Here is a 27,701-nt window from a genome sequence, read left to right on the forward strand (position 1 = left end):
ATCTCATCACTTACTTGGATCCATTCCTGCTCCATCGTCCAAAAAGCAAAGCATAAATCCTCCTCGAAGGTCCTCTCGTCTTTCTGTGAAAGAAGCAGTTGCCATTACTAGGCTATTATCCACTAGAGGGTGACAACATGGGTATGAATGAAAGGCAGATCAATGTGAAGCTTGCTTAGGTCAAACCTACCTTCTACTTCTTATAGCCCTAACTAGTGCAAATTAAATTTCAGGTCCCCAGAGAGTGTGAATTACCACCAAAGGTTCTCCAGTGTGTTCTCATTCATGACAAAAATTGAGAGAATATATAGGGAACATAGGGACTGCTGGTTCACAATCAAAAGCACTGAATATGCATGTATTTCACACAAACCTCAGCCATTCTTCTGCCTTTCTCTACCTGGATTACTATCACAGCTTTTCCATGCTATGCAACCTAGACACATACAACTGTACCTCTGCTCAAACTCAACGGGGTATCTTCCTTTGTGAGTTAAGTCTGGGATAGCCTTCATACTAAGTAATGAAGTCAAACATAATACAGATACAGGAGGAGCAGATGCTATCTAAAAGATGAATTACTGTCTATATATGACCATCCCCAGGCTAACTACAATTTCTGGGTTATCTGTATTCACTGTCATATGCCCTGCCAGCCTGAGGGTACTTGATGACGCTGAAAGCAGCAAGAGGTGCCTGGTTCCCCACTAGACCTGCCTGACTGGAAGGAAGAAGAGTACTCTGGCAATAAGCTACACAGCAGCTGTGGCAGGGCTTCCTGGTCAACAGAAAGGGAACACAACAAGATTATTGCTGTGATATCAGTGGATAGAAGAATTTCTTCTTTTGGCAGCTGCTCTGTGCAGTAGCAAGTGGTAACCCACAGTAGTCTGGGTCCAGCATGTCACAAACAAAGAAAAGGAGATTCCCAAATAGTGAAGGGGTTATACTAGTTTTTTAGATGCCTTCTGACAACAAAGATGACCAGGTGCAATGGAGGAACTAGCCTTGGAATTAGGGAAGTGCATGAAAGAGTGAAGGATTTAAAACAGAGGTGGAGCCAGAAGACTCACACAAGCCACATAAGGAACCACAAACACCAACCTCCCTAGTATAGATGCTGTTCACAGTCCACTACTTGGCAAAGAAATAAAAGGAGTTCTTCTACTAAAAGGAAAAGGACAAGCCCAACACTGCTACTAAAAGGAAGAGGACAAGCCCAACACTGCTTTGGAGCCTGGTCCCTATCAAGAGGATTTTTTAAAATCTCCTCCAAGCTGCAGTTCACCAACTTAAACTATCTATGCTAACAAACCTCAGCTTAAAATGCTCTCTGTCCTCCCCTCAGGATAAAATTCAGGTGAGTCATGACTACTCACTGTTAAAAGACTAATTTAAAATACTATTTCAGAAGGGCTATAAACCAGAGAGATTTTCAAGTATCATTCAATGTTCAGGAAGCTGAACATTCATTACAAGTGCCTCTTGAAGATCCAAGGGTGAGGGTCTTCCTGGAAGTACTCTTGATAGATTTACAAAAAAAAAAAAAAAAAAAGTCTCTCCCCATAGCAGTGCCTCTTATCAAAGACTGGGAAATCCAAATGAGGTGTGAAAGACAGGAGCAAGAACAGGACAAGTGCAAAAGTCCATCAAAATTTCCATCTGAAAGAAGCAAAGTATCATACAGAGACTCAAATTGGGCCAGGTACAGAGCATGGTGGAAGCAGTATTCTAACTCTAGTCTAGAGTCATTTTACTGTACTACTATGCCATAAAAAGTGCCTAAAGACTCTGCTCTGGAATCCAGAAATATGAGCTGAGAGCATCTGAGAAGTCCCCAAGGATTACTGACATTCCTTGAACATGAACCTAGAAAGTTATTTTCTAGACTTAGGCTATCTCAGCATTCAATCATCACTTAATAGTGGGTCTTGGATCCCGTTCTGAATCAAGGACTGCATTTCAAACTTTTTCATGTAGTTTACAAGGGTAAAAGACCCACAATGGGGGGACTCTCATGGCCATACACTGACTAACAGTTCATAAATGGCCACTAATGTCCAGATTCATGCAACATGCAACACTATCTCAGAGCCAAGAAAGACTCAGCAGAAACTTAACTATAGGCAGTGTGGTGTCTTCACCTGGCTAAGATGTATATGCAAAACACTCATTTATTCAATGCCTATTTATGTGCCTCTTGTGTGCCTGGCTCTGTGATAGAGACTAGAGCAGTGAACATTGCAGATGTGGTAACTGTCTTCGAGGACCTTACAATCTAAAAGAGTCTAATCTCTGCATCTCTCTGCAGTGGATGACAGAGGAAATAAAGAACAGGATTTAGGGGCTGGGCTGCAGCTCAGTGGCAGAGCACTTGCCTAGCATGTGTAAGGCACTGGGTTCAATACATAGCACCACATAAAAATAAATAAAATAAAGGAATGCTATCCATCTACAACTGAAAAAAAAAAAAAAAAAAAAAAAAGAACAGGATTTAAGCTGAAGGAAGCTGGGAAAAGAACCAGTTAGAGCAAAATGCAGTATGCATAACAATCACTTCAGTTTGTGAAAATAATGAATCTGGTCTCTGCTGAATAGTCTCATGGCATAGGTCTCACGATGGACTCAATTTCATTTTTCCCAGGTAGTACTGAAACTCCATGGGTGGATCACCCTTTGAGAAGTACTGATCTAGAATAAGCCAAGAGAATTAAGAAGGTGATCCTGCTCAGAACTATCTTCCCAGACATTCCACCATACAGAGTCATCCCTAATATCTGGTATTTACTTTAATCAGATATCAGGGTATCAACCAAGGGTATCAGGTATCCACTGAATGATACCTAAGGCCTCCAAGGAAAGGAATGAGATAAAGGAAGGAGAATTCTAGATGGAAGAGAGTCTAAACAGAAGGGGTTGTGTGTTACCCCTCCCCCAACATCTCGGAAGCAAGACAGGAATAACAAAGACAAACTGCTTTTTTTTTTTTTTTTTTTTGCAGCTGTGCTTCAGTTTCTGGTAGCAGTTATTTAAATTTGTCAGAACCAGTTCAGAAAGCTGCACTTCTAAGCTTCCTCCAACATGGCCAAGTCTGGCTAGAAAAACAAAAGTCAGCAAAGAGAAAAGATACAAAATGAAGCCATAAGGCAAAAGCCAGAGATGATAAAGTAATGATATCCTTTATAGAAGATGAAATGCTCTCCAAGTTCTCCATTATACTCTGCAATCTTAATTTCTGTTTCACTTGCTCTAATTTTCCATTTATTGCCCTGGCATCACAAAAGAGATCTTTCTTAGAGGTGGCAGCATTACCCCAGAAAGTTTAGAAAGTCAATAAAAGTCCAGAGACTACTTCTGACAGAAACATCATTATTGTCTGGGTCAACTAATAAGAACACTTTGGGTAAATGAACAAACACTTCTGTACTTTGAACGGCTGGCTCCTTTTTGCCCTTCTTAGGTTTAAAGGCAGTATTTAAAACGTAATTTTATGGTGACTTCAAATTACATCTGGTGGATGTTTAACATCAATATCAATCCAATTTCAGATTAAGAGACAAGAAAATACTTCCCCCACCAGGTACTAACAATAAAAACTTTAAAGTATTAAGATTAGTACTGATTCCATTGCTCTGATTCCCCTTGTTGAATGTGTTAAGGCCCTGAGGTAGAAAAGTGTAAAGGTAAAGATGCTTCGGTCAAAACTCCCAATTTCAAGATACATGGAGTAAACTCTTTTCCTGATAAATGCTATGGTGCCTGATGCTTCTATTACACCATTTAATCCTTAAATATGTGTTGCTCCCTCAAGATCTAGTTATCTTTTTCTAGCCACCTGTACTGTGCTGTCTACAATTAGAGACTAAGTTATAGAGCAAAGACCTCACCTCATCCTCTCTGAACTTTTCCCAAAGAACTGGGTAGCACAAAGTACAAAATAAACGTGCAATAAGTCTTTTTCATTTAAATTGAAATCCAACAGTTCTGCTGCATTCTGAATGTCAAAAATTAAATTTCCTTACTTGGAGTAGAGACCCATTCTCTGCTTTAACATCTTTGCAATGTTTAAAACAGCCACTATCTCTTTCAGAGGTGACGGTTATTACTTCTGAATGCACAATTAGAAGTGGCTTGGAGAGGCACCACCACCTGGTCCAAGGATTTAGTAACCATCTTTTAACAGTTTCTGTTGTACCCCTTTTACCTGTTATTTTCTCCTAAAAAAAGAGACTATTTCCAACACTTTGATGAAGTCTTTTCAACAGAGCACTTTTGGGATTTTAGTAGAATAGATGATGTACAGATGTTCTAAGTATTTTCTTTGGTCCAAAGTATATTAGGCATGAGAAATTATCATATTCTATCTAGAGATTCTTTATATAATTGCATAACATTGGAGATTCTGGGAATTGCTACTTAATTGTATGCTTATTTCCGCTTATCAAGTGGGTCCATGAAAAGGGGTTATTTGATAACTGCATAGTCCCACATAAACCCAAACTTTTCAGAAGCTAAACAATATTATTTCAAATAAGACCTCAAACACTCCAGAAGACTTTAGAAAATAGAAGGCAATCATGTCACACTAGCCAAATTGGATTTAAAAGCTGCCTGCTTCTATTCTATTTCTAAATTTTTAGAATTCAAATGACCAAAAAAGATTCTAGTTTAAATTCTGAACAGGCAGAAAGCAAACTATTAAAGAAAATTAAAAGACCAATGATAATGACTAAGAATTCTTCCACTGCTACAATCACTCTAGGTCAAGTAAGCAAAACAATACAGGCTGCCATAGCTTCAAATCCCAAGTCAAGCAGTCCTCCTTCCTGACACCTCTGCCTGAGAACATCTCTACAAACCCAGTGCCAAACCCAGTAACCAGCTGTTTTCTTCAACTGACACCAGCAACTATCCAGGTTGGGACTGGTGCCAACATCAGGGGGTGAGGGGAAAAACTCCCAAGAAGATCTCTCCTTCCCAACAAGATAACTAATACTGGGTCATTTTATTCCCCACTATGCTATTCCATCACCCCCACAAATCTATGTACATAGATTTAGACACACAGTGTTAATTTCAAAACCAATATTCTTGGTTCTTATGACAAGCCTGACCAGGGCTGCACCTTTTCTACTTATGACCTAAAGTAATTGTATCATCTCCCCAGGCTCCAAAACCCAGTTATTTCCCACTCATTCTTAGGCACAGTAAGTAATTAAGAGGAAACGAGGCATTAGAAGAAAGGTCTAAAGTCTGACTTACCTGCGTAAATATCAATTCTGGTGGCATCAGCATCTCTGTAAAATCAAAAGGGAAAAAAATTTAAAAACATAAAATAAGATCCAAATGAGAATATGAAATGTCAATCAGCAAAATGCATAGTATTTTGAATCTTTTAGGAAACCATAAAAAAAATTCTACATACAGTTAAAGCTTTACTTTCACACCTGGCTACAAAATTTTCCTTAAGTATCTATGAAACACTTTAGGAACTTCAAATTATTTAAGACAACTCCATGATACACAGGGTCTAGATATATTTTTAAAACATTGATTTTTTTGGTGAAACCCTCTAAAAGAATCATTAAGAACATTTCCCTTTACACATTAAGAAATGACGAAAATGTGTTTCTCTCACTTATTTGACTGCAATAATGAAAAGATATTCTAATAACTTGTCTGTTTTCCTTCTTACCAAATTTTTTTTTTAAAAAAAGGAAAACTATTTAAGCAAAATAAGTAAAACGGAAGGTCAAGGGTTATATGTTTTTTCCTCATATATGGAAGCTAGAAGAAAAAGGGGAAAAAAAGGTTGGGGGAAGGATCTCATCAAAATCAAAGGGAGACTGATAGAGGAAAGGGTAGGATGGAAGGGGAGGGAATACTGGGGAGTGGTACTAGTCAAATTACATTGTTATATACTGTGTGCATGTATGAATATGTAATAACAAATTCCATCATTAAATACAACTACAATGCACCAATAAAAAAATGTGTAAAGGAAAACTGTAATCTCAAGACCAGTGAAACTTTGTATACAGTTGCAAAATGTTATATACATTGCAGTCAGAAAACTGATCCTGAGTTCATAATCTGATTCCCCACAACTTGAAAGGAAGTCTGGACTTCTAGACTCCACCTTACAAATTCAGCCATCAACGAAGGCTTCTATAAAGACTTGGAAATAATTTAGACTAATCTGCCAACCACAAGCAAGGAAACTGAGGCATAATTTCACTGGTTTTAAATGTACAAATACCATACAGCACTGGGGCTGTAGCTCAAAGTGCGTGCTTAGCAAGAGAAAGGCCCTAGGTTCAATCCCCAGCACCCAAAAAAATAAGTCCACACAGCTCTCATGTACCCATTTTCAATAATATAAAAACATTTTAAAATTTGAGACTGGCAAAATGCATGCCTGAATAGGTAAACATTTCCATGAATTTCTATTTTACCACATGGTATACCAAAAAGCTGACTGCCTCAGCACACCATGGTCTTGCTAGGTTAACAAGCAGCAAATTAAAAAATTATTCCATTAAGAAACATTATGAGTCAATCAAGATTAAAACAAATTGAAAGTTTTATGGTAGAACAATCTAACACATCTCCAAAAACAGCCCAGTTAACAGCAATACGTAATACCAGTACAGGTTAACTGTACGGACACTGGAAATCATAGCCAAGTTCACTAACTGAATATACATTTAGAACTACTTCTATTGTCAACTCTTACCCTTCTCTTCCTTCATTAGTCATCAACACTGGTCAATAAATAACGCATCTGAATTTTCTATTTGCATTCAAGAATAAGACTAATATTATAAAATTTTATTTTATCAAAAAATGTGCTATTTTTCATAACATAATTATAAACTATTGATTTGGACTAGGATCTCTGTCTATGAATGAACCCAAACTTTTATTCAGTCTTAAGAGTTAGGATTCTATCACTTAACAACTCAGTAAGAAACAGTGCTAAAGAGTGATTCCTTCCAAGCACACCTTCTCAGAATGGAAGACATTTTAATCAATGGGAATCCCCTTAAAATAAAACACACAACTGGGAAAAACACAAAACTCTTGCATAGTTTTAAAGATATTAAGTGGTAACATGAATTAAAATCACAGCTTATCTGAACCATGAATTTGACTCCTAAGTTTTTATCTTAATTCCCTGTTTTTCACAATTATCTTGCTTTAATACACAAGGAACAGCAGTTTGGGAGGCAATAAGTTCATTATTCTTAGTTTAGAACACAAAGAGCAATGAATGAATTTAATCAAGAAACAACATGAAAGTGTCAATTAAGTGTGCTATTACAAGTATTTTTTTAAATAAAATTTTTTAGTTGTAGATGGATACAATACCTTTGTTTTTATATATTTATTTATTTATTTATTTTTATGTGGTGCTGAGGATTGAACCCAGTGACTCACATGTACTAGGCAAGCACTCTACGACTAAGCTACAATCCCAGTTCCTAAAAGTACTTTTTTAATAGCAAAACTCATCTTAGGAGGTGTAACTATTACAGAAATGTCTTCCTCCAAAGTCTTCAGAGAGCAAAGGTCACAGGGACCCCAAAAGTTTCCACTCCAAGTGTATTACATGCTAGAAGACTACATACCTTGCATTATCAACCAGTTCAGCAAGAGCACCAAACAAGAATTCATGAGTGGTTCTGAAATGATAAATACTCAGTCAATAAAAGAATTCTAAGTTGAACTGACTCCTAAAAGGTCAAGATTATAAAATATTTACAATTTTTTAGAAAAAAATCTAAAATCTCCATATGCATTTTTACTACTGAAATGTGAACTTCTCAACAACTCAAGTCTTTCCAGAGCTAATTCCCCTTACTGTGTTATTCAGTCCCATCTATTATTTATTCTTCCTATTTAATATTTATTCTTCCTATTTTGAATTGAGAAACCCACCTAAGTATTAAAAGGTTCCTATATGTAATAACTGCCAAAAGTAGTTAATAGTCTACCTAGAAAAATGTCTTTTTTCATTGCCTTAACCACTGTCAGTTTATACATATCTCACATGAAAATTGTAAGCATACCACTTTTGTATAGATAACTTTACGTTCTGAATTAACAGGGTAGTCGAACATTTATCCAATCCAAATTTTCAGCAGCTTCTGAAAGGAAATGACCACTAGCTCCCTCCTTGAAGGGGTTACCTTTACCAGGGTCACTAGGAGACCACATCAAGTTCTTGTCCACCTAGAAGCAACTGTTCAAGAGGGTCTTGAATTCCTTTAATATGGACAAAGTTGTGTTTTTAACCAAAATTTGAGAAAGTCAAGATTACTTTTATTCTCTCCCTCTTTCTCCCTTTATTTTTGCTTATAAACTGCACAAAAGCAAATAAGTTTCTTTTTTTACTGGGAGATGACACACAGGTATTACTAAAGCAAACTGCTAGCAAGTTATCCACTGAGCATGCCTAATTTACACTTCTTTAATTTGTGCCATTTTCTATAATAGTCCTCATTAGATATAAAAGTAGGATATGTCCACATAGAACCATCTAGAAAACCCACCTGATTTTTTTTTTTTTTTTTTTTGCAGTGCTGGGGATGATCAAACCCAGCACTCTACCAACTGAGCTATACCCCCAGCCCCTGATTTTTAATTAGAGAAAGAACAAAATCAACCCAAAAAATTCATTACCATCATCGATTGTTCATAAATACCCCAAAATACCCAAATTATTCCTGCAGGCTTTTTTTTTTTTTTTCCTTTTTGCATGCAAACTTTCAGTCAATAGTCAAAGTGAAAATTTCTAAATATTTAGAATCGAAATTTAGAGAACTAGCATCTAAAATCTCCAGTCACCCAATGTTTCAAACAAACTATAAAACATTAGTTTATAAGATAAACGCTCATTACTGAACAGTACAGGAACACTGGTTTTTCCTCAAGTAACTCATTTTCACAAATGCAAATTATGAATTAAATAAAACTATCAGTTTCTGGAATTTAAGAACTTTACCCCATGAGATCAGTGAATATGTCTGTTGCTAATCCAAAGACAGGACCAATAAATATATTGTAATAAGACACTGAAATTTTATCACCTTTCTCCTAGAAAACAGAGCTCAAATTTATCTGGCTAAAATCCAACTCTTTATCATTTTACATGAAAGAACCAACTTTCTAAAAGAAAACTTACCTGAAACAGTCATACCTTTAATTAAAAATATTTTACTCTCTAAGATTACCACTTTAAATTCTTCAAATTATGAATTAGATTTTAAAAGTATTCGCTATACTCTACAAAAGAAATAGGAAGAAATGTGCTGAAAAATTAAGGTGACTTGTCAAAGGTAACACAAATTAAAAGTGAATTTAAACCTGGCACAGTGGTATATACCTATAATCCCAACTACTCAGGAGAATCAAAAGTTCAAGGCCAGCCTGAGTAAATTAGCAAGACCCTGTCTCAAAATAAAAAGGGCTAGAGATACAGCTCAGTGATAGAGTATTTGCCTAGTATGTGTAAGGCCCTGGGTTCAATCCCCAGGAGGGGATGGGGGTCACAACTCTTACAAGCTTCCAAACAGTCATCTTCCTTTGTGACTTATAAGGGACTCAGAAACTTACCAAATAAATTAGTTTTTTATACTCTATTTTTCCAACTTCAAAGATCTCTATACAGTATACAGGGACTGGGTTGTGGCTCAGTGGTACAGTGCTTGCTGGCACATGTGAGGCACTATGTTCAATCCTCAGCACCACATAAAAGTAAGAAATTGTGTCCATCTGCAACTGAAAAATTTTTCAAAAAAATCACTGTACAAAATTCTATTGCAATACTTCTCAACATGAATGTGTACTTTAATGTAAGTCAAGGAATCTCAGAAATACAGCTGGTGGGGGTAGTAGATGGGGAGGGGACAGGGAAAACAACTATATATGACCACAATTTGTACCAGAAGGCACTAAACTCTGGGAAAAAAATAAGAATGCTGCATAAAAATTATTGGAAAAACTAATGGACAAAGAAACCAAAAATATAAATAGCAACTGTACCTCAGCAATACATATGTCTGATTGTTTCACATGGAAATGAGACATTTAGACTCTAATAAGAGCAAACACAAAGCACCTCTACCTAAATTTCACTGTGTACAAAGTTTAGAAACATGCTTTTTAAATTTACAACTTAAAAAAAAGATTCCAAATATCTTCGTTGTTCCACACAGTATCAATGTCATTCTACAAACATATTTCAGATAAGTTAACATATTTTAAAAAACAGTTAAGGGATATTTTTGTGCTGCAAAAGGAGCCTTTTGTGATAACTCTTGGTAACATCAAAGACAACACTCAGAATCTTCTCTAGAACTCCATGTGGATCTTCCAGAGGCTAAACTCAGAAATATAAATATTTCCTAAAATCACAGAAATCAAAAACAAACTGCATAAGTTCCCTCTTTCCCAAATAATATTTCAAAAGGTATACTCATTGCTAGCTGGCATTGAGATAGAATGGATAAATAGCAAAAGAAAATATTTTCTTTACAGACCTAAAGATCCTTTGCATATGAACCACATAAGATCAACCAATTGGAAAAAGACATCTTTAAATAAATTCTTCTGCTTTCAAGTGATAATGGCTTTTATATCACTTGTGCCACAATAAAAAGTTTTCCAGCACAGCATTTGTACTAAACAAAATCAAATGTAAATAAGGTTATTATGTAAGGAAAATGGTCTTCCTATTTATAATGTCTAAATTTAAAGCAACAGATTATCCATAAGTGCAACAATAAGAGGTAACTGCTGAGTTCTTGAATATACTGACAACATTTAATGGCCTTAATTAGCAGAAAATAAAGCTGAGAAATTTTGGAGCAGTAGTTTTATACTCAAATGGCTTTAATATATTTAGCGTAAATCTACATTTTCCAATTGGCTCTAAGTCCTAAGAAATTGAAGTCTCTGAATTGAAACGTTCCTCTACATCCTCTGCACAAATAGATAAAACAACCCAGAAATATCATAACCAAAGTAAGTTACTAAATGTGCCAATATGAATAGACGTAAAAAGTAGCCATCTTACACTTAAGCATCTTGTATCAGACCACTTAGCAGTATGTATGGCAAACCAAGTGACTTAAGATACACATCTCATGTTAAAGGGATGTCACTATTCCTACATTAGAAAGAGCAGTCAAAAAAATCACTACTAAAAAAGCACTAACAGCATAAAACTCCTTTTATGTAAAATATTAAAAGAAACTAGATTTTCAGGCTATCATGAGAATTTCCCAGACCTCCTTTCATCCTTAAGGCTGATGTAAACAAAGAAAAACCATTAATAGTTACCATAGGACATAATACCAAAAAAAAAAAAAATTGACACATTTACAGTCTCCAACAAATTCTTAAGAATTTATCTGCATTATGACTAATACCAAAGAGCAAGTTGCTATACTGACCAACTTTTGATTTATGTAAGCTAATACAGAAAGATTAACCACTTAATGTTTACCATAGACAATGGATAAGCTAAGAACATCATAAATATTATTTAACATGCTCCTCATAAACACTACCAGATTATCTCCACTTTGTGGATGAAGAAACCAAGGTTCAAGAAGTCGATCTGCTCAGGGACAGAGCAAGGAAGAAGTCAAATCTAGGGTTGGTTGGCTTCCAAGCCATCTTTTCACTAAACCACAATGATTTCCACACTTGTATCTTAGGCTCTTCTAGAAAGTCTACGTTAAAAGGGTGTAAGTAAAGCACCATTTCTTTCCTAATTAACATGGCATTACAGATGTCAGACATCCTAAAATCTTTTAAGACCTTAACAGAGCAAAGAAAGTGGTTCCTAAGACTAATCTTTCCCTCTTCAAAGCTGACTTATTGAATCACTTAACACAGAGAAGGTTCATCTTCCATCATTAAAGGGTAACAAGTCACATCCTGTGAGAATTCAAATTTTGGTTTCCTCTAAAAATGAGCTTCCACTCAAGCCACCATGATGAAGATATCTCTTCAAATTAGTTAAAACAAAAAAAGGCTTAATGTTGGTGTTCTAGGGTCCATTCATTCTTTTGGTAGGACAAGTGAAAAGTCTACCAAAGTAGACTACCTAGTTCTATCACAGTAGAACAAATTTCCAGAGCTTCCAAAACAATATTCCAAGTTTCTATATATTAAAGCAAGTAGGTGGTTCTGCTTCAACATGGGTAAGTAAAATTCACAGAAAATTCTCCAACAACACTTTAAACAACTTAAGTATGCTTCTTTGCCTTGGCACTGACCACCTATTGTTTTTTGTGAGGTTTTGTTGTTGCTGTTGTTGTTGTGGGGGGGGGGGGGTGCCAGGAATTGAACCCAGGGGTGCTTAACCACTGAGATAAATCCTCAGCTCTTTTAATATTTTTATTTAGAGACAGGGTCTCCCTAAATAGCCTAGGGCCTCACTAAATTGCTGAGGCTGGTTTTGAACTCTCAATCCTCCTGCCTCAGCCTCTTGAGCCACTGGGATTACAGGCATGTGCCAACTTGCCCAGCTCCACCTATTGTTAATAAGCTACAAAAAAGAAAGGGGGTTATGTATAATCCTCAAATCATAGACTCAACTAACATAAATTTAAGACTTTTAAAGTGGGAAGGGAATTCTTTAATAGACAACAGATTCTTGAAGGTAAAATGGACTAAATAGCACTGCCTGATGGTTAAAAGCACTAAGCACTGTCAGATAAGTCTTTTGGTCTTAAACCCTGGCACCTTTAATCTGCCATTCAGCAAATGTGTAATCATTAGCATGTAATTTAATCTCTTTGAGCCTCAGTTTCCTCAAATGCAAAACAAAAATAATCCTTATGCTGCAGGTCTACTTTACAGATGAGACAAAGCTTAAAACAGTTACTGGCATAAAGCAATTAACTTTTTCAGTTGCATAAAGTCTTTGGCTAACCTGGAACAAAAACCAAAATTCTTAAGTCCAATTCATGGTCTTCCAAGATTATCATAAAGTCTGTAATTCCAAACTTGCCCTATCACTCCAAATTTCAAAAGATAGTCATTTATTCAACAAACACCCATGAACACCTAAGTGGCCTTCACCTGTTTATTCTTAACATGGTAGTTCTAATATAAAATAGGACACTGAGGGTTTTGCCCAAGGTTGTACTAGCACCTTTCATAATGATTTCATCTAACTAGGTTCCAGATTTATCACTCATAAATGTGAGAATTTGAGTTGGTGGCCTCTATGGTACTTTCTCTAAAATGATCTTCAATTAAAAGTTTCCTAAGCAAAACAAAACCACACCCTCAGCACTTGGCAAATTACTTCATTACTCAGGAAAAAAAATTTATTTCCTTGATCGGAAAAATAACAAAATATTACAGACATTATGGGATCACAGATAACATTGACTTTTCCACAAAAGGTTAAAATTCACTGTACTACTATTGGATCACTTTAACTCTACACTCTCAATTATGAAGGTGGTTCTTAACTAACTGGGTACCATTCATTTAACCGTTCAACACCTCCTCTCCTGGTACTAAAATGGTAGAATACTTACCTTCTAACAGGTGTTTATGTGAAAATGCTAAAAGTAGTTTTGATCCCACTAGGTAACTTCAAAGAGACTGAGTTTAAGGATTAACCCTAAAACATTCCAGACCAAATTGGAGTGATTGTAATTTGTGAACTCAAGAACCATGAACACTGTTGTTTAGTGATTTACCATATTTGGGGGAAAGACTATCTAAATCAATGCTTAAAACAAGTTGCCACTTCCTGCTTAACTTATACAAACTGTACTGTATGTAGGAACCAATATCCCAGGAAGCTAAAGACAACCGTATGCTGAAAAAAAAAATTCTTCTCTTAAGTTGTCTCTTAAACGTTGTCTTCTTTTTTCTTGTTAGAAACACTTGTTATAAACCCAACTGTTTAGGCTGTTGTCACTAGAGAGAAGAGTTGACGCTAAAATACTTCAATTTTTGTCCATCCAAAGAGCAGTACTTGTTGGATTCCTATTAAACACTTGAATTAAACAACTCAATATATATTGACTCCAAATAACTAGTTCGCATTTAGAAAAATTTGATCTCATAAATGAAAATCAGATTCTTCTGGATTAGCAAGAAATATTTCACTGATCTCAGTTCTTCAATAGAGCTCAAGACATCCAGTGATACATTGCAGAGTGGAAAAGCAAAAATTTCTGGGAAAAGGATTTCCATATTAATATCAAGGAGTTATTGGTGACCTCAGTGGCACCTATAGGATACTTACGAATTTGTGTGTAGATATTCAAAGGTTAGCTGAGCTCGATTCAGACTGCTGTAATTTGTGAAAGCCATGTCTGCTATGTCTCCAGTCTTTTACCCACTGAGAAATATATATAATGGAGATTTTCCAGGATTCCGTCTGGTCTGTGCTGCTTACTGAGAGTTGACACGAGTTACCTAGTATCTATCCAAAATATACTCAGATTTTTTTGAACTGCAATTGATCTCAAGTACGTTTTAATCTTCTCAACGACTATGACGTAATATTTTGGAAAGAACTACGTCATAAACCTGCGGTCCAAGGAACTTTAAGAGTTAAGTTTCGATAGTTCAATTCAGACAATCCAAGTGGTAAGTGGATGGTCCAGGAATAGACAGACGGTCCTTGAGATGGTGGTTTATTACTGCTTCATCTTCACGTCTTCACGTTCTTCGTTTTTTTTTTTTTTTTTTTTTTTCTTTTTGAGCCTTATTTTTGTTGTTCCCCTAAATTTCTTTAACTAATCCGGAAACTTACCAATCCGGAAATTTACCCACTTCTGTCATAAAACTGAACATTCACCCATGTCTTCGCCACGAGGTGTGCCGGTCCTTATATAGGCCCTAGGATGGTGGCCACGACGTCGATGGAGTACATATGGCGCTAGTTTCACCACTTCCCAACTGAAAAGAGGTGCTAGGCGCCGACTGACGACTTCTTTTTTCAAAACCCAATCAAACCCAGCTTGCTGTCCCGCCCCAATCTCCACAGGGTGGTGGGTCAAATTACCTCACACTGGCCCACAGAAACGCCTCACAATTAACCCGCCCAAATCACCTCAGGCGGCCGCGCCCCTCCCCCACTCCCTCAGCGGCCTCAGCCCTTCAAGCCCTTCCCGGGCCTCGGTTCTGTGGCCTCGGTCCTGTGGCCGCCTCCTCACAAAGAGGAGTTAGTCTCAGCTTTCAAGGCCCGGATCGAGGGCAGTGGCAAGCGCACCACCCGATCGGGCGTTGCCTGGAGCTCGCAGCTGCCTTTGTCCCTCCCCGCGGAACTGGAACCCAACAACCGCAGCGCGCTCTTGGAACCATGTGCTGCCTCCGCCTCCGCCGCCTCCGCCGCTGCCGCCCGCGCGCCGCGCAGGATGTTAAGATGACAGGACCCAGCACCACGAAATTCGGCGTTTAGGGCTTTTCTGCCGTCTCCGCTACAGCAACCACTGCCACTGCTTTGTCTCCGCCAGCGTTTACAGCCCCGTCCACCTCGCGCACTACCCGACGCCCCAAGCCCCCGAGGCCTCCGCGGTGCATTCCGCCAATCACAAAGCAGCAGCTTCTCCCGCCCCCGCCCTGATACCCAGCCTCCTGATTGGCGGGCAGCGTGCCCCCTCGTGACCGGATCTTGGTTGGCTGGTCCCACCCTTGTCACGTGAGAGAGAGCGCCTCTCTTCCTGCTTTCTTGACCCTCTCCGCCATTTAAAGAAACAGTACCGGGGGCGGGCCGAGCGACGCAGCCGGGACGGTAGCTGCAGAGCGGACCGGAGGAGCCATCTTGTCTCATCGCCGGGGAGTCAGGCCCCTAACTCGAAGAAGCCCTGGCGCGCCCTCCCCCCCTCCCCGGTCTGGTAGGGCGAAGGAGCGGGCGCGCGGTCGATCGAGCGATCGGTTGGCGGCTCTTTCTCCTGCTCTGGCATCCAGCTCTTGGGGCGCAGGCCCGGCCGCCGCGGCGCGCGCCCGGTGGCCGTTGGCGCTCGCGCCGCGTCTTTCTTCTTGTACGCAGAACTCGGGCGGCGGCCTATGCGTTTGCGATTCGACGAGGAGTCGTCCGGGTGGTCGGTGGCGGCGGGCAACTGCTCCGCCCCGCTCCCGGGGAGGCGGCGGCAGCGGCGGGATTTGGCGCGGCCGGGGAGGCGGGGGTGGCCGGGGCCGGCCTGGAGGCCTGGCGCCACCCTACTGGGCCTGCAAGAACCCAGCTGGGGGGGCAGGAGGGAGCTGGAGGATGGTTGGTGGTGGGCTTTCTACTTTGCCTTTTCCTCCTCATGCCGCCTTAGTGAGATGCGGGATCTCTGGCAGCAGCTCCGGGGTGGGGATACGAGCTCCGGAGTAGAAGAGCTGGGTTTGCTTCCGGGCCTAGCCATCAGCTGGCCGAGTGACCTTAGGCAAGTCACTCTGTAATTTGTCTGCGCCTCAGTTTCCTCCTCTGCCTGTCGTTGTGTGTGGGGTTGAAAAGCGCTTTGTAAACTATACAGCGTTGGTATATGTAAAGGATGATTATTGTAATTTTTTTTGAGTTGTAAGAAAACAGTTACCCATCCGTGGAATTTTGATCCTGGGAAACTTGGATTGGAGTTGGAGATCGCCAAAACTCCCAGATATTGTATGCAGAAAATTTGTGGGAACGTGCATTATAAGGAATGATAATCCACCGCTAGCAAGTTTTCAAAGGGGCCTGTGACCCAGAAGAGTTAAGAACAATTCCTGTGTGCCACTTCCTTTATGCCACGGGGAGGAAACTGAGGCCTAGATGTCGTTTGGGATCCTTCACTACCAATTTGAAGCCCCTGTTTGAGTCCCTGGGATATGTGAGCTGTTACTATGCATAATAGGTATTTGGGGTAACAACAAGCCCTGCTGGCTTCTATTCTGAATTCTTTCCTTTCACCATGGGGTGCCTGAAGGATGGTTGATGCATATGGTACAATGGCACCCAATGTAAAGCAGCTACAATTGAGAGTGGATGTGTTCTGTAGTATCAAGAAGCATATTTAATCTTTGGCCCAGCGGTTCTTTGTTTTCTGCTGTTTATACTGGTGCCTGACTACCTATCTATCTTTGACCATTTTCCACGACCATTTTGCCGTGTGTCACTTGCTCCTATTTTGTGTCCCTAGTTTGTGTGGTTGGTAGTGAACAGGCTTATTTTTAAATGGTGCTGCCATGCCCAGCTAATTAATGGTGCACATGGATTTTTAGCAGGCAGGTTCATTGGAACAGATGTGGAATTCCCGAAGATGTTTTGGGTTTTTTCTTTATTTGAAGGCTAATGTGCTCTGAAAAGTTTTGTTAAAACTCCTGCTGAAACTCAAAAATCAGCTATTTGAAACTTTCCTGGCCTGCTATGTATTCTACTTGCTTATAAGTGTGATAATGAGATAGCCAAAATGCCATTTTTTGTTTCTTTGTTAATTGTCAGCTGCTTTTTATCAAATTCCAGACCATTATCCAGCAAACACTAAAAATGTTTGAATAGTTGAATTTCAAACATTTTAATTTTGTGGAGTGGTGCTTACCAAGTGGTACAGCTCGAAGCAAGAGAACATGAACACTTAAGTGTAGTTTGTCTGATTAGATTTTAGCCAATTATGCTGTTTCATTCAACTGTCTGAAAAAAAAAAAAAAAATCAGTTGACTATTCCCTTTACCTAAAGGGCAGAGACAAATGATTCGCTTCCAGAAAAAAAATGACTTTTTTTGGAAAAAACTGTGTTGGTCTTTAGCTCTTTTATAATTAAATCTGGATGTACCTCAAAAGAATCTTAAGACTGTGGTGATAAGAGGTTTTCCTCCAGAGAAAGGAGAAAAATAACAACTGGAACTCAAAGCTTGAAATTCTGTGACAAAACATGAACTGTCCAGGATTGGAGGTTGAAAAAGTTTTGCTACAGTGTCCTGCAATCATTGAAGCAGATAACTTTTAGTAGCTGCAGCCATGGACTCCACATTTTCAAGAACTGGACCTGCAACCCAGAAGAGCTTGTCAGAATGTGGCAGGAACTCTGGAGGTAGTTTTTTTGTTTTGTTTTGTTTTGTTTTGTTTTTAATTTTGGGACTGTTGACCTTGCTGTGAGAAAAGAGGCAACTACTAAGCAAGCACTGCCACCAGCACTGTTACTGGGAATTAGAAGACCTGAGTTTCTCTTCAGACCTTCAGTGCAAACTGACAACACTCCATCCAAAGTGAATTACGGTACTTGACATTTTCCAAAATGCCTTATTTCACCATTTCTGCACTTTTGTTCATATTCTCTTCTCTACATTGGAAATGCCCTTCTCTGTTTCTTTACCTGTCAAAATTTTGCCTTTTCCTCTGTATCCAGCTCACTGTCCTCCCCATGAATTTTTTAACTTTAGCCAGATTGTTAATCTTTAAGCATAACATATTATATATCCTTCATCTATCTTTGTAAGCAAAATCTTCTAGTTATTTGCATGCATTTGCTCTCTTTCTAGATAGAAAATTCCTTGAAAAGAAGGACCTTATTTTATGCACCTACATACCACCAACTCTGATGAAGCATTTATTGAAAGGATTTAGAGAACAGGCTGTCTCAGAATTGACTGAGTGTATGCTTAATTGCTGTTTAATAACTAAAATTTTTCTTGATTAGAAGGAAAGTCACTAGATATGACCCGTGTTTCTTCTTTTATTTCATGTTTCATTTTTTAGTTCTAATTTTTTTGCAGAGTGTACTAGGGATTGAACTCCAGGGGTTATTACATTTCTAGTCTTTTTATTTTGAGGTAGGGCCTCCTTAAGTTGCTGAGGCTGTACTTAAATTTGTGATCCTCCTGCCTTCTAAGTTGCTGGGCTTAGCTTATAGGCATGCACCACCTCACTGGTTTAATTCTAAATTTTAAAAGATATAGGAAGCCTCCAGCATAAAGATCAATTGATATGTTGCAGTGAATTTTGAAACAGGCAAGGTCTTACTGTCTGTCTTACTGTCTTAATGTCTCCTACTCAAAATGTTTTTTAAGTTAGGGCAGCTTTTTAAGGGAAATTATAAGAGCTTGAGAAAGACATTGAAAAGGGAAGAAAGGCATTATCTCCTTTGCTTTCTTGTTTATATACAAATTTTAAATCTCGCTTCACTATATACCACCTGCATATCCACTTTCTTCTCTCTAGCAACTAATGCCCAGCAGCTGGAATACAATCAAATTACTGCCCCAAAATAGAGGTCTTAGGGCAATTGCTGTTTGCTGCATTTCTGAAACAGTTTGTTCTGAGGAGTGAGGAGAAGGTTTTTGCCAGAGAACTCTTTCAGTTCTTATCAGCAGTTGCTAATCAGGCCTTTGTTTTCTCCTTTTTGGATTTGCTCTTCCCACACATACCAGACTGGTAAAGAATTAGTATCTATCAGGCAGCTGTGCAGATAGCAGACCAACTCCAGTCTTAAAATTCTTTGTTTTATAGTTCCATGCATTTGTTATCTTACCTATTTTATCCCTGCCCCTTCTAGTCCTGTGCCTCCTGATTGCTGAGTGTTCACCTGGACCTTCTGACCACCTTCCTTCTGCTAGTCCATCTGCCTACAGACCTGGTACTGGATTTTTGCTCATGGTGATTCCTACCACCTTACTACTGAAGAAGGCATCATTCCAGTGGACACTGTGACCCAAGAGGCATCCAGCCATCATGATGTGGCCTTTACCTCCACTCCTTTCCTGTTGTACCCAGATTCAGCACAACCCTTTATAGTATAGTCAGAGTCCTCAAGCCAAATGGCTGAGGCTATTTTATCACAAAGGCCCACTTTTTTCCATGAGTGTACATTTCATTTCTTCAGTTAAAGCCTTCAGAGACACACAATAAACTTGGACCAGGGGATTTATAATTGTCGACTCTGTCTAAAGAAAGAAAACACCTCTTTGAGAACAGCATTAGACCATGTCCTTACAATCTCAAATGACTGAAGTTCATGAACTGTCTTGGGATCCCATCAAGGTCTCCAGACCCTGTTCTTTTTCTACTTCAAATCTATAGTAGCCTACTGAATGAGAAAGCAGATACTCTTGACCATTTGGGATCAAAAGAAGGCACAGTGATTTCCTTATAGCATCTTCTTTGGGATTACTCAGGAACCAGAACTCTTCACAAAACATAAGAAATTCTACCAAGGAATCCCTTTACCTAATGGCATCTCACAAGACTACAGACTCGAGAAAAGGCCTCTTGATACATCAAGATAGCACCTATATGGTAATCCCCTCTGTTTATATAGCACTTTACAGTTTCAAAGCACTTTTACATACATTTATCTCAGTTATCAAAATAACGCAATAATGTATCCCTTTTTGAAACAAGGGAACCAAAATTTAAGAGGTTAAGCAGTTATCCAAGGTGACACAGCTACAAAGTGATAGAGACCAAGCCTTCTGACTCCTAGTCCAGTATTATCCTTGGCACAAACTTACCTGCAGTGTTATAACGGCTGGAGAGAGGGAACTCCAGAAGTTTCCAGCTTGATCTGGTGACCCCTTAAGGATATTTTTTGTATAATCATGTGATTGGTACACCTAGATCAGAATTCCATGGCAACATCCCTGAGGATGAGAAGCAAACTGTCTCCATGGTGGTAGACTATCCAGTCAAAAAAGCATATTTTCATTAGTAACAAGACTACCCAATATGAAACACAAAGCTACTTTTAACTCTTTAGTCCATTTTTTATTATCCTCCCAAGAATGGCCTAATTAGTTAAGAATTCTGTTCATATCGTGTCCCTTTTTTTTAAGTGTTTTTTTAATACTTCTGGACACAGCTTATTTATAGTCCTCTGTCCCCAAACTAATATTTATAAAATATGAGCCATCTTTTTTCTCTGTATGTGATAGATTACATCATATAGAGAGAATTTCTGTTTATCCAGTAAGGTAGTAAAATTCTGTAAAATGTATCCCTTCCCAAAATGCAGTGTAAAATATTAAAGGAGCTCAGCAGACTTGGCAGCAAAGAGCTCCATTTAACTATTTGCCCTTTGTATCCTAGTTTAATCAAACATGGATTTTTTTTTTTCAGCATTCCTTTAAATGGAATGGGAAACTGCTTTAGAGCATTATAACCAGTGCTTCCTGGTTACCAACAAATGGGCCCAGAGACCCATAATAAACAGAGTATATTTTGAAAACCTTGTTCTCATACCTTGTCTTTTCATTTTTCCCCCAGTACTAGGAATGGAACTCAGCATTGAAACTCTTAACACTCAAGTACATCCACAATCCTTTTTATTTTTTCACTTTGAAGCAGAGTCTCACTAAGTTGCCAAGGCTGACCTCAAACTTGCTCTCATCCTTCCTTGGCCTCCCAAGTGACTGATTACAGGTGTGCACCACAGCACCTGACTCATATCATTAACTGCTTGAATTAGTATGTCTATCACTGAGGATCCTGTATGTTGATCATTAACTTTGGTTTTTGTTAAGGGAACCTCTGGAAGAGTTGTGGGACTATAAGGGTGGGGAATGAGGGAAAGTTAATTCTGTTCCCCAAACTGGGTAAGTTCCATGACATTTAGTATACTTCTCCCTAGAATTGTGCTATAAACTTTGTTGCATCTCAGGTGGGTGAGGAGGTTGGGAAGGGAAGAGGAGGAAGAGACAGGAGAAGGGTAAGAAGGAAATATTTTCTTAGAATTTGAGTTGTGACCCATTGGTGTTAACAGTGTTTAAAGAGAAGTCATCCAGCCACCAACTTTTTGAAAAGTTATATTTAGAAACAGACGGATGCATTTTGCACATATATGCAAAATGCTCACTGCTGTTCTAAGAATAGTCTTGTTCTCTGATAGTTGTAAGCCCAACTTTAGGTAATCAATCTGTAGGAGACTTGATCTTTAACTATATCAACCTGTAAGGGGCCCATATGAGGGAAAGAATGAATAGAAAAACACCTTATTGTCTTACCACAGGCTTTGCTTACCCAGTTTCTGGTTTCTGTGAACTATTTTTTGTATTTCAGCATTTTGTGAACAGCTTATTCTTAGATCATTGGTTTTCCAAAGGCTTTGTGACCATGAAGCCCTTTGAAAATATGTGGAAGCCCAGAGTAAAAGTGAAGCTGCTCTAAACGAAGTAGTGAAGCAGGAGTGAGGGTCTGCAACCTGCCATAACCATCATCCTTTACCACCCTGGTGACACCAAAAGAGACTTCTTGCAACATGTAGAACTCTTCAGAACAAAGTTTGAAAACCACTGCCCCAGATGATATGTTTGACCTGAGTGGCATTCTAATCTTTTGTGTACCTCTACTCAATATGGTCCATATTCAGTTGATGCTGAAAATTCTTATGGATACTTATTGCAGACTTAGGAATGTGCAAGAAATGACAAAGTGCAAGAAATGCCTTTGCCCCCCCCACCCCGAATGGTCAGATGGGCTGAAAATGGTGTCAAATGAACCTTTATTGATAGCCCTCCATCCCAGATGGATTTATAATTATTCCTGGAATTGTTTATATGCACCCTATACCAACAAACTCCATTTACCAACCTTCTTAAATACCAGATGTACTACTGGTACTTGAAGTATATGAATGAAGTCTTGGACCTTCCTCAGATACGTGAAATGCCTGCAGGCTGATACTGAAACTGATGCCTCTTTGAGGCCCCCTTAGACCAACTTGTACATTTGACCTCTCGTCATTAACCATGGTACTCCACTTCATATACAAGGGATAACCATCAACTATGAAAACAGAATCCAAATACTGGCAGCATTTCCCAAAGGGGCTCAGTACCTGGTTATCATTCATCTTTTCAAATTACAAATCACAATGTGACTCAACCAGTGGTAGTGGACACTGCTCCTTGGTTTATATTCAGTTAACAGTTGTTTCCAGGACAAGTAAGCTAATAGCCTTTAAAAAATTTTTTTTAAAGTTTCTCCATCATGGACATATCTTGCTTATTCTCCAAAATATGAATACTCATCTCTAACTCCATCTAACAGCTGATCTTCAAGACAATCTTGGAACATCCCTTCTCATGATTTTACATGTAGCCATTTGGAATTTGTCTAGCCAGTGAAAGATGTTCTTGTAATATGAATCTTTTGATACCTGGTACCATCAACTATATGGTAGGGATAGTTGAACATAGGCCCTTTGATCAGACCATGGTAGCCTACTTGCTGTGCATATCAAGTAATATATTGTCTATCTTTTTGTCAGACTGATTTTGGGGGGAAAAAAACTATACAAAGACAGCAGCTAATACTCAAACTTCTGTCCTCATGGATGTCTTAAATCACATCTGTCTCAATACTGCTGTTTTACACTGATTGAGTGACTGACTTCATTCCTTTCTGTGAGATACTCTTAGGCATTATTTCTGTAAGAAGGATTCAATTCTTGAATTCCCAGACCATATCAGATCAAATGAAGAGACTTCAATTTGTGTCCTGAGAAAAATCTCATTCTTTACTGCACAATTAAGGGCCAACCATCCTCAACCACTTTAACAAATGTACAGGTTCAACGCTGGAAATGTTTTCTTTATATCCTTGTTTTTTATCCTCTAGACTAATCGTGATTACATAATTGTTCTACAAATCAACAAACAAGACTTAGTCCTGTTGCTGTAGACCCCACCCTCGGCACATTAAAATCTGGATGCATATTCTGCTTATATATACAACTTTTATTTGTTAAAAAAAAATCTTCAAGCTCACTTTTCTAATATCTTCAAATTGTCAGGGTTTTTTTCCCTCTCTGCTTTTCCTGTACCTCACAGAAAAAAAACATTGATCTACACTGCCAGTTATTCCCTCTGACCCTGTCATACTCAGTCAAAATGAAGGGTTTAATATGAGGGTGATCATCTGCTCAAGAGTCAAAAGTATTCTGTGCTTTAAGAATTGATAATTAGAAAAGCAAAAAGCTCAAAGCTTAAACCCAGAAGTTTGCCTGCTATCTCCATGCTTCAAATCTCATCTAAATGTTTCAGCAGTGCCATCCGACCAGTCTGAGGCCTTGACTTGCTTGTAAGATGACTCTCAAAGATGAGCTCAGTTACAGAAGATGAAGACTTGATTACCAAAGAAAGTAGGGCCAACTTTGACAAACCTGGCTCTACTGACCCTGCTGCTCCCAGATATAGTGTAGACTGATCAACACCCTCAGGTCTGGATTGGATATGGCCTTCTGAGCTGATTGTTTTTTGGCAAATGAACAGGAAAATGAGAGCTGCTATACCTGACTAGCCCTTTAATATGAGAAAATAGTATTGAGAGTAAGCCCTATAGAATAACTGGAGTACCCAGTGCAAAAACTAATTTATAGAGCTTCATTTATTAATCTGCCAGATTATATCCTGTTTTTTGGTATGGCTGGCCCCGTTGAAGTTACCCTGCTTGTTGATGTACCTGTCTCAGCTCTTACTTGCCTTTTTTTAACATGTTGCTGCAATCAGACTGACTGAGAAAATAGCCAGTTTCCAGCATATCTTGTGCCCAATTCCATCAAGGATTTCTGAATGGAAGCAGCCCATACCTCACCCCAAAAGGACTTAATGTTCACAACAGGAAAGGATCATGGTGCACACTCCTTGTGGTGAGTAAGCTACACTTGACCAATTTTGGCATCTGGGACCTCTTCTGCCAGATCTGGAAGGGAAAATAACAGCAGATGGAAAGAAAATCCATTTCTCTCTTCTGCAGCAACAGAAATGAGTCTGGTTCACCAGTACTCATAGGAATGTACCAGTTCAACGTGGGAAAAAACTCGAGAAAAGTTCTTCACTGAACTTAATAATTTACCACTGACTCAACCTTGCAGAACTGTTTGCCAGCAGGAACCTAGTGGTCCTGTTTTTGCGTCACCAGGATAGTGGGACTCTCAGACTCAGCTGAGTTTGCTTGTATTGAAGCTCTGGTATCATCCAAGGTGTACTCTATTGGACATGATTATCATTACATTCAAATGGATTATAGACTTCCTGAGGACAGGGAAAACATTCCTCATGGTTATTTTTAAAACAATTTTATTACCAGTGAAGAAATAATGCCAGCATCCAACTTCATGAGCAGAGATCAAGTTTTTTGAATATCTGGTCGTGTCCTGAGCATTTTGTTTTTGATTGCCCAGCATCCATTCCATCTCATTGTAACAATTTCATGATATTTCTTGGAACCGTATCTTCCTCTTTGCAGTCCATGTTATTTGGATAGTGTGACCCAGTCTTGGTTTCGTGGGTATACATGTAATTCAGACCTCATCAATCAACAAAATCCATGTCTTTGATCATAGCTATTGGTTCAGGAATGGTTGTGTGGCTCAAGTTGGTCCATTGTTAACCCTAGAAGTTTTGCTGAATTGTAAAGAAGTTTTCTTTACCGAAATGCTTTAGCTTTGTAGAATGAAAAACTCAAACCAACAAGGCCTACCATGTTGAATGAGCCACTCCGAGAATGAAGCCAGTTGCAGAGGAAAGCAGAGCCAAAAGATGGAGAGACTTGAGTCCTGATGACAGCATTTGTGCCCCTGGATCCAACTGTGCCTGAAGCTAGTATATCCCCTTGACTTTTCAGTTATGTGAACCAATAAATACCCTTTTTTGCTTATGTTACTTTGAGTTGGGTTTCTATTACTTGAAAATGAGTCCTAATACAGTGTATCTACAAACATTGAAACTTGAAAGGTCCAAGGCTTTATTAAACTAGGATCTAGAGCCACACTGACATTTTCTAAAGTTAAGAAAATGAAACAAGGACCAAGATAATATTTAAGTTACTACAGAAGGATAAAAATTACATGGTAGAAAATAGAAGAACACCTAAATGTCCATCAGTAAAGGATTGGTTACATAAGATATAATTGAACCTCATCAGGAAATCTACATATGTTAAAATGAACAAGGCATATTTGCTGGGAATGGACATAGAAAAATGGCCATGATATGTTAAGTGAAACAAGTTATTGATAGAAAAATATACAGTGTGAACTCATTTAAAAATGTACATGCTTATGTTTGTAAATGCATAGAAAAGTCAGTGGCTTCTTTGAACAGTGTAGATTACATGAGAGTCAACTTTACACATTTCTGTATTTGAATATTTTACACTGCCACATTACCTTTAAACTTTATTTAAAAATAAAGAATTTTTTTTTAATTAGTGCTTACTGTTTGACCTTGGCAAGTTACTTAACACTGAGCCTGTTTTGTCAAATGATTAAAAATACCCACCTTTATATTAGTGAACATTAAGATGCATATTTTTATCCATTGTCACACTTTTCCTTGTTTGAGAAACTTAAGGCTTGATAATTTTTTTAAGTGTGTCTCTCTTCAACTGAATGTATTTGGTATCAGAACTTTGTAGTGTACTGGAAAGATTATTCCAGTTCTCAAATGATGTTAATCTTAAGACCCCTACTACAGTATCTACATTAGGCAGAGAGAGGGAAATAAGCCACCTTTTTTATTTTTAAACCTGAGATACTCAAATATCGCTGCACTCAAGGTTAGTAATGACCTTTTGATTGCTAACCCATTACATATGCATCTTAACTTGCATCAGTACAAACAACTCCCAACAGCATCTCAAAATATTCTTCAGTGCAGTTACATTTTCCATTTTCTTCCCGATTTTGTGGTAACTGCTTCATTGTAATTTCTTTCCTTTTCCCTAACACGTAAATATTGGTGTAATGGACATCCATTACTTTGGCCTGCTCAAAATCACCTTTTTATCTCAGTGATAGAACCCCATTTTTCCTTTGAAAAGCTACTCCCCATTTTAACAGAACTTTTGAGCAGACTAAGCTTGTCTTACCAAAATTGCACTCCTACATGGTCTTTGGCTCTTCAAGAGAAGTGACACAAATTGTAGGAATTAAGTCATTCTGATGGTAGTATCTCATTCTGATAGTGTGTGTATATATTGATGAGATACCCAAAGAACCCTGATTCCTGTTCTAAAGTCCTAGTTATCCAGATCTCCTTGATTGTAGACTACTATTCTCTGAGTTCTTTTTGTCAGACAAAAATTTTTTTATTGTTTATAGCCAAATAACTGAATTATTACAAAAATTGCCAATAGAGTAAAATGGTAGACTTCAGATCCTCCTGAAGACATGGAGGATCTCAAATTGATTATTGCACTGAGACTAAATTAAAAGGCAGCAATAAATCTTGTACTGTGCTCCCAGGGCCCTGAGGAGGGAAGCCCATTGTGGCAAAACAACTAGTAACACGATCCCTTCTTGTTATTTGGATTCATATGCCTAATGAGGGCAGAATTTGGAAAACCAGTTAGATGTTGACAATAGAAAAGATTTCATTGCATAATTTACAGTGAAGGGCTGGGGTTTTAGCTCCATGGTAGAGCACTTGCCTAGCATGTGTGAGGCACTTGGTTCTATTGTCAGTGCCACATATAAAATAAAGGTCCATTGACAGCTTTAAAAAATAAAGTGAAGAGACTAGAAGAACCTCAAACCCAGAAACTTTAGAAAGAGAATAAAATCCAGTGCCTTTCTCTGACCAGGATTAATAAATGCCTTTGTGCTTAAGTCCAACTAACACTTAGAAGATCAGTTCCCCAAATTGCTAAAGTACAATGCTGCTTGAGTTTGTAAACATTTCTAGGATCTCTTGTCAGAGTTAAGTCAATCAGAAAAGAGTGTTATATCTGGGGAGAATCCAAACTTCCAGATATCTCAGGA

At 38.5% G+C, this 27,701-nt stretch overlaps 2 protein-coding genes across 3 annotated transcripts in view; one reads left to right on the top strand and one right to left on the bottom strand.

Annotated features, from left to right (window-relative positions):
- The window catches only part of Morc2 (MORC family CW-type zinc finger 2), a 39,363-nt gene extending 23,836 nt beyond the window's left edge, over positions 1-15,527 (bottom strand). Inside the window, exons 1-4 of one of the 2 annotated variants that reach the window (XM_047562624.1) lie at positions 14,285-15,527; positions 7,632-7,685; positions 5,263-5,297; positions 15-83 (exon numbers count right to left, since the gene is read on the bottom strand). In XM_047562624.1, coding sequence (XP_047418580.1) covers positions 15-83; positions 5,263-5,297; positions 7,632-7,685; positions 14,285-14,352 — 226 coding nt within the window. In that variant the 5' untranslated portion in view covers positions 14,353-15,527. The remainder of the gene's footprint in view (positions 1-14; positions 84-5,262; positions 5,298-7,631; positions 7,686-14,284) is intronic. The other variant, XM_047562623.1, reaches the window with a different exon arrangement.
- Positions 14,536-17,709, top strand: Tug1 (taurine up-regulated 1). The gene is made up of 4 exons (XM_047562164.1): positions 14,536-14,540; positions 15,471-15,561; positions 15,739-15,778; positions 15,847-17,709. Exons 1-4 carry the CDS (start codon positions 14,536-14,538, stop codon positions 16,305-16,307), a joined length of 597 nt encoding a protein of 198 aa, XP_047418120.1. The 3' UTR covers positions 16,308-17,709.
- The last annotated feature ends 9,992 nt before the right edge of the window (positions 17,710-27,701 follow it).

Source organism: Sciurus carolinensis, chromosome 8, assembly GCF_902686445.1.
Source record: "Sciurus carolinensis chromosome 8, mSciCar1.2, whole genome shotgun sequence".
Classification (NCBI taxonomy): domain Eukaryota; kingdom Metazoa; phylum Chordata; class Mammalia; order Rodentia; family Sciuridae; genus Sciurus; species Sciurus carolinensis.